This window comes from Haliotis rubra, unplaced genomic scaffold (assembly GCF_003918875.1).
Source record: "Haliotis rubra isolate DU_JTF1 unplaced genomic scaffold, ASM391887v1 Scf1, whole genome shotgun sequence".
Lineage (NCBI taxonomy): Eukaryota > Metazoa > Mollusca > Gastropoda > Lepetellida > Haliotidae > Haliotis > Haliotis rubra.
This window is the reverse complement of record NW_025764891.1, coordinates 7,223,518-7,236,319: the sequence shown is the minus strand read 5'-3', so window position 1 is coordinate 7,236,319 and position 12,802 is coordinate 7,223,518. Positions and strand designations below refer to the sequence as shown.

General features: G+C 39.9%; 1 protein-coding gene across 4 annotated transcripts in view; it reads left to right on the top strand.

Moving 5' to 3' along the window:
- The window catches only part of LOC124277280 (CAP-Gly domain-containing linker protein 1-like), a 164,999-nt gene extending 153,878 nt beyond the window's left edge, over nucleotides 1–11,121 (top strand). For 3 of the 4 annotated variants that reach the window (XM_046713041.1, XM_046712966.1, XM_046713186.1), the window contains 6 exons: nucleotides 504–577; nucleotides 2,255–2,260; nucleotides 4,867–4,965; nucleotides 5,178–5,297; nucleotides 6,247–6,344; nucleotides 7,198–11,121. In XM_046713041.1, coding sequence (XP_046568997.1) covers nucleotides 504–577; nucleotides 2,255–2,260; nucleotides 4,867–4,965; nucleotides 5,178–5,297; nucleotides 6,247–6,344; nucleotides 7,198–7,924 — 1,124 coding nt within the window. In that variant the 3' untranslated portion in view covers nucleotides 7,925–11,121. The remainder of the gene's footprint in view (nucleotides 1–503; nucleotides 578–2,254; nucleotides 2,261–4,866; nucleotides 4,966–5,177; nucleotides 5,298–6,246; nucleotides 6,345–7,197) is intronic. The other variant, XM_046713121.1, reaches the window with a different exon arrangement.
- Nucleotides 11,122–12,802: the final 1,681 nt, after the last annotated feature.

Sequence of the window (12,802 nt, the reverse complement as noted above, 5' to 3'; positions counted from 1 at the left end):
TTCGATTCACCACATGGGTACAACGTGTGAAGCGCATTTTCTGGTGTACCCCGCCGTGATATTGCTGGAATATTGCTATAAGCAGCGTAAAACTAAACTCACTCACTCACTAATATTTATTAGAAGAAATTGAAAGATGCAGAGAATATGCACTATCTGTGAATATCATCTCCAGTCGAAATTATCATCTATGAAAACACTTGTACAACTGGTCATGGTGTACACCCAAAGGTTATGCTTGTTGTTGCCCTGCCTGGTATTGAGTGTTGAGGGACAGTGGGGTAGCCTAGTGGTTAAAGCGTTCACTTGTCACGCCAAAGGCCTGGGTTCAGTTCCCCAAATGGGTTCAATGTGTGAAGCCTATTTCTGGTGTCCCCCGCTGTGATATTGTTGGAATATTGCTAAAAGTGGCATAAAACCATACTCACTCACTGATTGTGTTGAAGAAGTAGCAATGATATATGTGTCATAATATTGGCTCACAGTATATCTCTTCATTTCAGAGTTGCACAAGCAACACAGGGACAAGCTTGAGGATATCACACACCGCTTTGAGACCATCAAGATGACACTGGGGGTAAGATCTTAGTTTTCTTCATTTTGATGGATATGGTACTAGGTAGTCTTTCAGCAATCATTTTAATACCTTTCTGCTCAGATAAACATTCTCTGTAAAGGTATATTTAAAACAAACTTTATACATGAAACCTTTTCACAACACTGTTTCATTCGTTGTTATGGTAATGATACCAGAAAATGTTATCGATATACCATTTGGAAACATTTAGAAGTTATAGCTGTCAGACATCAAAAGAGGTGAGGTGAAATTGGGTTTTACATTGTGCTTGAGAATATTTCGCTCATTATGACGACGTGCATGCGTGTGTATGTGTATGTGCGGCTGCTTGTACTAGCCCAGACTTAAGCTGGTTTTATAGTACTAGCCCACTGAGATACCATGCCGCAATGAAGCATGAATACCCCACTCAGACACATTATACTGACTCTGAGCCGACCAGTCCTTGTTGTACCCATTAATGCCGAACGCCAGGCAGGGACCAACGAGTACCATATTTTAACGTCTTTTGGTATGATGCGGTCTGGGATCGTACCCGCAACCTTCCGCTCTCCAGGCGGACGCTCTAACCACTACACCACTGAGGCGGTCAGTCATCAAAAGAACAACACAAACCCAAAAAAGAGGCTCAAAATGTGCCTGAACAGAGACTATAAACCACATGTAAAGAAATAATATTGAACCTCATGTGGATTCTAGGGAGGGATAGTCCCCCAGTATCCCATTGGTTTAAGCAAGAGACATCTAGAGGTTTAACTGGTCATATTGGCCTTGGGGGGAGGTTGGGTAGCCTAGTGGTTAAAGCGTTTAAACGTCATGCCGAAGACCCGGGTTCGATTCCCCACATGGGTACAATGTGTGAAGCCCATTTCTTGTGTCCCCTGCTGTGATATTGCTAGAATAATGCTAAAAGCGGCGTAAAACCAAACTCACTCACTCACTCATTGCCTTGGCTTATAGCATGTCATTGTGCCCAGTTGTGTGTGATTCATTGCTGGTTATCTCATCCAGACTCACATTTACAGGCTGCCAATATTTAGCTGGAATATTGCTGACACAGCTTTAAAGCAGACTCACTCACTCACTAATAGCTGATACCTTCAGTAACTGGTTACCTGATCCAGACTCACATTTACAGGCTGCCAATATTTAGCTGGAATATTGCTGACACAGCTTTAAAGCAGACTCACTCACTCACTCATAGCTGATACCTTCAGTAACTGGTTACCTGATCCAGACTCCACGTTTACAGGCTGCCAATATTTAGCTGGAATATTGCTGACACAGCTTTAAAGCAGACTCACTCACTCACTCATGAACATGACATAAATTACTGGAATTCTTGGCAACTGTTCCTGGAAGTATGCCCACTTATAAGAATAAGCTATTATCTCTTGGACACATTCTCATGCTTTACTGCAAATTAATGACGAAAATATCTTATCTGTAAGCCTGCTGATTATAAAGTGACCACACCTAAAGCTTGTCTCAAGGAGTACAGTACCTGTCTGATAAGGGCTGACTTTAACCATTGTTTTATTACTGTTATATCTCATGTACTGAAGTGGGTGGTAAATCTGGTGTGCGATATATGACGTATCACTCTTTTAGTCTTTAGCTTTGTAATGTATCGTGAAGTTTTCTGAAACTGTTGTCATGTAATACTTTTATTTTCAGAATAAAGTATGGTGATATCAAGTAAATGGATAAATCAGCATACTAACATTGTAGTACTCTAATAGTTGTAGCCTATATTTTAACACAAAAATTAAGGGATCATGAATACTTAGGTGGATATATCCTTGTGACTGAGCAGCTTCATAAAATATATTCCCAAAAGTATTCATGATCCCTAACTTTTTGCTAAGTATGTTTCACTGCACCAGTTTTAACAAACTTATCACAGGTAGACATGGATGGAACAAGATTTTGTCAAATTAGATGTAAAAAATGCAGTCAATATAATCTTAAGTACAGAAGCATTTATGGAAGTATTTAAATTTGTCAGTGTGGCAGTGTCTATCCATGCTTTGAGAATTTATGGTGCTTAGATATAAATGTATTTGGGTAACAGCAAATTTCTTGTAATATTGCAAGTTGCCTGGCTGTGTACTGATATAGTAAAACTTGTGCTATGTAAATGTGACTGATGCTGACACATTAATGGGACTGATATCTATCAGTCTGTAAACACACAGACATTAGGGGAGATGTATGCCAGATATCCGGCTCATTATGTACCCACATGCTCTGTAACATCACAGGGGGCGGTGGGGTAGTCTAGTGGTTAAAGCGTTGGCTCGTCACGCCAAAGACCCGGGTTCGAATCCCCACATGGGTACAACGTGTGAAGCCCATTTCTGGTGTCCCCGGCCGTGATGTTGCTGGAATATTGCTAAAAGCGGCGTAAAGCCAAACTCAGTCAGTGTAACATCACAGGATGTAGATAAACCTTGCCACAAACAGGCAGTGGAAAATGAAGTTCACACTTAGGTTGTTTAAGAAAGCTTGATATGGGATTATGTTTATCTGTTAGTGTCCATCCATATGAGATAAAATGTTATATATATATTACATGATATATTATATGATATATATATGTTACAGTCAATGTGTAAAATGTGCCTTAAAATGCCTAAAGTCAAAATGTGTGGAATTTGTTAGAATAAAATAGATGGACAAGTGTTTTGTTCATTTTTTAAAATGACAGATGTATTTATTCGTTTATGAATTACCTTTGTGGGAATTTCATTCATGTTACACGTTGACTGATTTCACACCTTAACAGAAACATATAAACCACATCTGCTGATACTTATGTTATAACTCTGTGGGTTGTAGGAGATGGGTGGTCAGACCAAAGACATAGGTCACTGCTCATAACAACAATGACTAATTGTCTGATCAAACTCTTGCTTATAGCTGGAATTGTGCTGAGTCCAATGTTAACAACAAAGCTACAAAAGCTTATGTGATAACACAATGTTAAAACTCAGATCACATGAGGGGGCACCTGTTATCTAAGGTGCATTGTCAGGTCAACCTGTTTGAGCCCAAGATTAGCCCTGATTCTGCTCCTTGGTTTATCGGCCTAGATTAAAGCTGGCTCGTCTTGAAGACCGGGTTTTCCCCATGGGCACAATGTGTGAAGCCCATTTCTGGTGTCCCCCGCCGTGATATTGCTGGAATATTGCTAAAAGCGGCGTAAAACTAAACTCAGTCAGTCAGTCAGTCCTTGGTTTATCAGGGTAATACCTGTTGTCTTGTGATTCCTCCTGCATGATTCAACAGAGAGGCTATTCAAAGCGACATTAATCTTATTGACTCATTCAAACTGTCATACATTATATCATATACAATGTTTATAACATCATAGACCTGCTTTTATGTTGAATACAGTGAACTAACCTCTGCAAACTTTATGCTATACTATTTAAACCATACAGTATTTAAAACAGATTCTCCCTTTACATTTAACCTGACTTTGCACATAATGAATGAAAGTGCTAACAGGGACAGCTATATATGGTTTTATTGCTGATACGAGGAATGGTGTCACTGTTTCCATGCTAAAGATGCACCGTTGTATCGTCATGCACCATTGTATCGTCAGGTAACATGGTCATATAGAATGTTTCATGCACTGTCAGCCAGTGGTTTATTGGTCGCTGGCTTCAATACTTCAGCCTCATTTGGTTCGTGATTAATAGATGAAATAATGCTGATGCCTCATTCCAGATTTCCCATCTCACTTATTTGCTTCCATCTTAGAGATAACTCCATTACTCAGGATGGATCGTGGATTGTAAGAGTTTCACAAGGCTACCACTCAATATATTGGACATCTTGTAGTGGCCTCATGGTTAATATACTTAATTGTCAAGCTGGAGACCTAGGTTCGATTCCCCATTTGGCTACATCATGTTAAACCTATTATTGGTGTCCCTCCTCCCACCCACTATCATTTGAGTAGCAATTACCCTTGATTGGTTATGTTAAACGCACTAAATATTGCAAATGGTTGTTTGGAAGGTGTTCCATAATAAGGTCAATGCTGTTGATCAGTGGATTGTCTGGACCAAACTCGATTATTTACAGAATGCTGTCATATAGCTGGAATATTGCTGAGTGCGGCGTAAAACTAAACTCACTCACTCCATAATAAGCAAAATTTGTTAGTTGTTTCTGTTTTGATGGGTGTTGGGAATATTCATCGGTCTAGTTACGTTCAGTTACATATGATACTGTCTGCTGATGACATTTTACCCTGACCATCCTGCTTGTTCCAGGAAAAGGTTGAGACACTGAGAGGCGAGTGTGAGGACCTGCGACTGAGAGCCAAGATTAGTGAGGAGGCTCTGCTCCGAGACTCTGACGTCAAACTCCAGGTATGACCTGCTACTTCATGTTATAGCTGACTGCTACAATTCTGAGTCAATAATTTTATACTTTTGGGCACAAATTTACAGTGCTTTTTTCTTGATACATTGAAGAAATCCTGCCATATAGCTGGGATATTGCTGAGTGCGGCGTAAAACTCAACTCACATTGAAGAAATCACTGATTGTGTACTTAGCTTACATTTCTTACTTCTTGCTAGCTTGCCCTGCAGCCATTCCGCAACCTGCCAGCAGAGATCGAGAGTCTGAAGCTGGTGATCGAGATGCGAAACCAGGAAGTTCAGAAACTCCGAAAACAGAACATGGAACTGGAGAAGCAGGTAGAGTGGCATGGGCAGGGTTTGGAAATTATGGTGCATTTTGGCCTAGCAATGGAACAGCAGCTTTCTTGATGATGTTAGGGCTCATGGATGGCAGGGGAGCGGGGGCTTTCTTGATGTTAGAGCTCATGGGGTAGGGTGAACAGGGGCTTTCTTGATGTTAGGGCTCATGGATGGTAGGGGAACAGGGGCTTTCTTGATGATCATGGATGTGGTAGGGGAGGGGCTTTCGATGTTAGGGCTCATGGATGGTAGGGTAACAGCGGGCTTTCTTGATGTTAGGGCTCATGGATGGCAGGGGAGGGAGCCGGGGCTTTCTTGATGTTAGGGCTCATGGATGGATGGTTGGGGCTCATGGATGGTAGGAGAGCGGGGGCTTTCTTGATGTTAGGGCTCATGGATGGTAGGGTAACAGCGTCTTTCTTGATGTTAGGGCTCATGGATGGTAGGGTAACAGGGGCTTTCTTGATGATGTTAGGGCTCATGGATGGTAGGGTAACAGGGGCTTTCTTGATGATGGTAGGGGGCTTTCTTTTGATGTTAGGGCTCGTGGATGGTTGGTGAGCGGGGGCTTTCTTGATAATGTAAGGGCTCATGGATGGGAGGGAAACGGGTTCTTTTTCGTGGATGGTTGGGACTTTCTTTGTGATGTTCTGGTAATAGGGGCTTTCTTGGGAATGGAATGGCTCACTGGTGGGAGATACATGTAATATCATGTTATCTATTGATAATCACATGTCTCACTTAGAGTATCGTTTTTTCTTGGATGTGACACACTTTTGAGGGTTTCACCTTTGTGGTACCTGTATGTTTATTTTTTCACTTTCTTGCACTTAGGCTGTAAAGGAGATATACCTGTTTTACTGTTGAAAGTATCCATAAACCCAATTCACTCACTCACTCACTCACTCACTCACTCACTCACTCACTCACTCACTATGTGTTCCAGCTGGAGGAGCTCCCAATTGCCAAGGAGAAGATAGACTCCCTGCAGAAGAAATCTGAGAACCTCGAGGCCATCATCAACATCAAGACAGACCACGAAAAGTAACTCCATTAGAAACATTTTAGACATTTGTTTCTTCTGTGAGGATGCCATGTAAAGCCTGTGATGAATTATTTGTGATCGAATTATTATTCAATAGACACTGAACCATAATCATGCTTTCTTTAAGGGTATCTACTGTTTTATTTGTGACTGACCTTTGTTTTTTTACTCTCCCTAAAATCTGTAATTAGTTGCATTTATTTACCTCCAAGAATATGTGTTCATGGGTTTTATTCCCACTTATCCCTTACGAGGCATGGCGGGGAGCCCAATGGATAAAGCGTTTGCTCATCATACCAAAGGCCCAGGTTTGATCCCCCACATTCAGTGTGTAAAGCCTATTTCAGTGTGTAAGTTATATTTCGTGCCCAGCAGGAATATTGCTAAAAGTGGTGTGAAACTATACTCTCTCACTTACCCTTCAATATAATCTTTGGTTTGCCAGCACCATTGTGCCACCAACTGGTAAATGTCAATGCATTGTATCATTTTAAACTTAGGCATAAACAATCTATGTCACCCCTGGCTTTCCTCCAACAATGAGGTGATATGTCGTGACAGCTGAGTTACTGTTCACAAAAGTTCCCACTCACCATAATGTCAGTGTGGCATATTTTGACAATATCAATAAATAAAATGATCATCAATGTCCATATAAACTGTTGACTCAAACTACTTGCCTTGTGACTAACAATATATCTGTAATAATGTTATGTTCAGACACTTTTAAATCTTTATACAATGATGTCAGTGCAGCATATTTTGACAATATTGTGAGATAAAATGATCCATGCAAACTGTTGGTTCTGAAACTGCTTTCCTTGTGACTGTAACAACATATTTGTTTTGCAGACAACTCCACGAGAAATGCCAGAACTTGATGAGGAGGTGCGACAAGGAGAGCAAGGCCAACAAACGGCTGTCCATGGACTATGAACAACTCATGTGGAAGGTCGACCAGCAAGACTTCGGCTCCACTGAGAGCTTGTACCGTCGCCAACTGAGTAGGTCACCACCTCGCAGCGAGTGTAGCTCGCCTGATCCAATAAGGAAAGGCTTGTCACCGATCACTAGCGAGAATGACTCGCCATGCCGACGATCACACAAATCTGCATCTTCCACAGGAGACGATTCCTTTGAGCGCAAATTGAAACGCCGGTCAGCCACATATCTGTTGGAAAAAGAGAAATCTTCCCCATCGGCTAGCCCACAAGCTAAGCGTCTTTCTCCAAGTAGTTTTGAAAATTCGCCCCCGAGAGTTATGACTCAGTCTGCCCCTGACGAACTTTCATATACTGTCTCCCCGGCGACAAGTTCGCCACCAGACTCTAGTTCCTATTCTGTCTCACAGTCAATGTCTCATTCTATGACTCAGTCGATGACACAGTCTATGACACAGTCTATGACCGATTCAGACATTTTTGGCGATTTTGAATCTTCCGGAATAGTTACAAATGGACATGAAATCTCAGTGTCAGTCGTGTTGCCACCAGAGCCAGAAGTTGAATCAGAAGTTTTCACTGTGATTGAAGAGAAAGAGAAGAAAGTGATAAAGGATGAGGTTGAGACGAATGTGTGAGCAGGGGGAGATAACTCCATTCATTGAGGGATGCTTCAGTGAATGAATGAAATCCTGGAATATAAGTCTTTCAACTGTTGATATTTCTCAGTCTTGTGTCAATGTTGTGATTATGAATTATGACAACCACTTTTTAAGACCACTTTGCCTGAAAACTATCTAATCATGTAAAGGCAGTGAAAGGGAGGTAACTTCAAGACATCACTTGAATGTGGAATTTGAAAAGATTTAAAAATGGCTTCTGAATGTTGGAGGTATTAGAAATAAAGATGTTTGTTTGATATATCCTGTGTGCTAAGCATTTGAAAATATCCAGTCATGGCCCTAGGATTGAGAGGTTGTCATTTAAATTCGAATGGAATATGTCAGTATGTCTCTAGAGTGTTGAAGTACAGAGTTAATGTCATTCCATCTATTTGAATATTTAAATTACTACTTATTGTATAATAACTATATGACTATTGTACTGTATGTACGTGATTTGTGCAATATTTGATGTAGTGATAGCAGCTTTTGTGGTTCAGAATAGAATGATAAGCTTTGTAGAGCAAGATATAAATGTTAATCTGTAGAAAATAATTTGTAAAGTTTGTACTTACGACAGTTGTCCATGTTGATATGGTTTTTCAGTCCTGTTGTCAATTTGCCCAAGTCTTGGGCACATGGCTGTTAAAACTCTGAATAAGAGAATGTCCTTTTCCATAACACCTTGTCAGAAAATCAGTGTACAATTTGCAAAATGATTTTAGCCATACTTCAAACTTTTATTATGATTCTGATGCATTTGCCTTTGCCTTAATAACATTCACCTTTTCCATGTTCTACTTATTGATTAATTGTCAGTTAGCATTGAAAGTTTACGGAGAGATAAGTTTTGGGTAAACTCAAGGTTGGATCGTGGGGGTGCATTTGAAATAAGGGGATGAAGTATTTCTTGGATTCGATTGGCTTATTTTACCTTCTTGCATTTAACTGCCGCTCTCAAGTCCTATTTCCCAATTTCTACCTCATATTTGATGTATTTATGTGGCTTATTGATAAAATTCTGTTGAATATCCTCACACTCAAGCTTTTGTCAATATGTTTCAGAGAAATCAATCATGGTCAATTCATAAAAATTATTTGTCATGGTTTTATCAAATTAATTCAAACGTATTGTCTGCTGAATGTGAAACTCACTAGTCAGGGAAGTTTAAGAATGACGTGGTCTAAGGGAGATAACTCCATATGTGAATGCAGAACAGAAAGGTAAAATGAAGTGCAAAGTGAATGTATTAAGCAATAGATTGGAGAAATAGATTTGTATTTAGCTCTGCTGTTGTAATATGTCCACAAAGTTCAGATTCTTTATATTCATATCATAATATTGAAGTGTTTTTCGTTGACATATCAATTTCTTGTGTTTGTTAAGTATGTATAGAATAGGCCTTTTACATCATTGTTAACACAGTCTGTCAGATCTTATAATATGAATTCATAACTTGTTCATATGCAAATTTGTTGACACGTTCGTTTCAAAATTGATTTGTGTTTAAAAAATTGTATGCAAAATTAATTGGTTTTCAGTGTTAGTTGTACATAGGTTAATTACACTGCCACCCAAATACATATTGCGGTTCAAGGTAACTACTTGATGAATTCAAATGATCATAATTTGCTATAGTTCATTTGCAATTAAATTGCAGTTTTCATTCATGGTGTATTAGCACAGTGTACAAGTTGTGTAGTCACATTTGATTTGATGTGTGTATTTGCGTGTGTCACGAAGGTTACATTCAGGTTGTTTGTTCGTTACACCATTGTTTACAAATATTTAAGTGCTAAGACAATTAAGTGTTGGTATGTCCTGTTATTTTCATCTTCAAAACAAGTCAGTAGTTTGAGGAAAGATTTACAGTGAAGATTTGCTTGAAATTCTACTTGTTTCAAAGACAGTGCGGACCAACATCATCCATTAAGCCAGCCAAATTTATTTGCTAGGATTTTTTTTATTGTTTCTCTATGTTATGGTCAATATCCACCCATTTAAGAGGATTGAGGCAAGATTTCAAATAAGGGAACAAGTTTTAACAAAAATAAAAGCAAAAAGATGTAAAAAAAATAATCAGTTTCACCATTTTAATCGTTTTCATATATCTAAGGAAAATAAAGAGGACGTGTAAAAATATATATTTGTCTTGGCCTGACAGTTTGTCTCGGTCATAATCCTGGACAGCAAGCAAGCTGTAGATCCTACATTGTTTCCAAAATTGTCTATGACGAATCATTTATTGTGATAATGAGACTTTCCTGTTGCAAATCCCGTGGTTTTTTTAGAATATTGTGTGGCACAAATTCTTTCATGAAATAGTGCAAACATGTGGCATATATAATGGTTACATCGACTGGTGTTAGATGGCATCTGTTGTATGCAGTGGAAATAATCAAAATTTTGTTTGTCGATATTTGTACATTCTTTAATAATTTATAAGTAAATTCATGTGGCATTTTATGACACGTTCAATTTGATGGAAAGTACTGAAGAGAGTGGTTTATAACAGATGATTATGGTTGTTATTAAATCAGTATAACACCTGCCTGTAGATAAATGTGAGAAGTTAAGTGAAACAGCAAATATATGGGATATAACATGTATATATTCCATGGTTAAAGAGGCTGGTTAGAGAGGAAGTTAATTATATCACAATAAGCTCTCACTGTTTCTTGCCTCAATATTTTGTGAGGGCTACTTATCTTTGATGTAAATGTATAATCCTCTTCTCTCTACTTCCATTGTGTGTTTTACAGACACTTGCTGTATTGATGAGGATTAAGATTTCAGATTTTCAAATTTCTGATTGTCAGTTCCTAAAAATCTGAGCCATTAGGTCTGTTGTATAAACCACATGTCTTCTGTATAACTAACTGATGATTGGTCCAGATTCTGCAGTGACCATTGGTTGAGAATTTGGACGGACCTGATTGGTTGAAAGCATTTTGAATGTTTAGATCTGCCTCAACTGATTGGCAGATGTTAGTCCTGCTGTGACCTGATTGGTCAAAATGTTAGTGATGCACAAATCTGGTTGTAAATGTTAGCACTGTCACAAGCATCATCTTTGTCTGGTGTTGTGCATGATGATAAGAGTATGAAGATGTAATAATATGATCTCTAGCCAGCAGGCAGCATTCTGTCGATTAAACATTATGACATAATATACACATTGTCATGTCTTCTTATAAGCAGTAGGGACGGTGGGGTAGCCTAATGGTTAAAGCGTTGGCTCGTCACGCCGAAGACCTGGGTTCGATTCCCCACATGGGCATAATGTGTGAAGCCCATTTCTGGTGTTCCCCGCCGTATGATGTTGCTGGAATATTGCTAAAAGCGGCGTAAAACCAAACGCAGTCAGTACAAAGCTTCAGCCTTTTTAGCAACAATTTTTTAAGTTATGGTAGCTACGCCCCTGGATCACATGACCCAAGAGATGGTGGTGGGCCACATCTCCTGCACAGCCTTTATCTCACCATTTATACTAGCTCCACCCACTTGACCATCTAGCTCCTGTGTTTCTAACACAGAAGAGGGGCGGTTGGGTAGCCAGGTGGTTAAAGCGTTCGCTAATCACGCAGTAAATGTTCGCTCGTCACAATGCTCATTTCTCCTGTCCAAAGCCATGATATTACTGGAATATTGCTAAAAGTGGTGTAAAACCTTCCTCACTCACTCCAACACAGCAGCAGCTGAATCAGATGGTGTGTATTACTGTCACAGGAGGTGGTAAGTTCCTGACTACCAACATTTTTTCATTCCCTCTAATGTATTGGACAGCCTCTCGGTCTTCTGGACAAGCATCAATGGTTTGAACCTTATCCATATTGTATCAAAAGATGTTACAAGATGGTACTCATTGTTATCCTAACAACCCATGCTTGTAAGAGGCGACTAAAGAAATCTGGTCAGGCGCACTGGCTTGGTTGACCCATGACATCGTATCCCAATTGCGTAGATCGATGCTCATGATGTTGATCACTGGATTGTCTGGTCCAGACTCAACTATTTACAGATTGCTGCCATATATCTGGAATATGCTGAGTGCAGCGTTAAACAACAAACCAACCAACCAACCTGCTTTTTAACACAGAAGCAGCTAAATCAGATGGTAAGGATGACTATCACAGAACTGACTGACTGAGTTTGGTTTTACCCCGCTTTTAGCAATATTCCAGCAACATCACGGCGGGGGACACCAGAAATGGGCTTCACACATTGTACCCATGTGGGGATTCGAACCCGGGTCTTCGGTGTGACGAGCCAACGCTTTAACCACTAGGCTACCCCACCGCCCTATCACAGAAGGTTGCAAGTTGCTGACAACAGTTTTTGTGGTTTTCTCTCAAGTATCAGACAGTTTCTGGGTCTTCCGATAGGTTTGAACCCAGTCCATAGTATCCAAAGATGTTACAAGAAGGTACCGATTGTTGTCCAGCATGGTGCTTGATCTTATGGAGAAAACCAAGCTCAGGTTGGAGTCTGTTTAATGATACCGAGTAGGTTCATGTTTAACTGAAGGTGGTATCTCAATGGGCTAGCACTGTGAAAATGGCATTTGTCTGGCCTTGTACAAGCTGCCACATCCAAAACGCACACATGCATGTACATTGTCTCACGAGTACAAAAATCATGACTGTCACTTCAAAGTAAACCCCCATGTGGTCACATGGCAAATCAGATTGGGAGGCAGATAACCAGTACTGCCACACAACTGCAATGCCTAGATTTGGAACTTCCTAAGGGCACCTTACCCATCAAAGGTTTCATCAAAGTGGTAATTACCTTCAAATTGCTTCAAATTTGTTTGGAAATTTGGGGCGGTGGGGAAGTCTAGTGGATAAAGC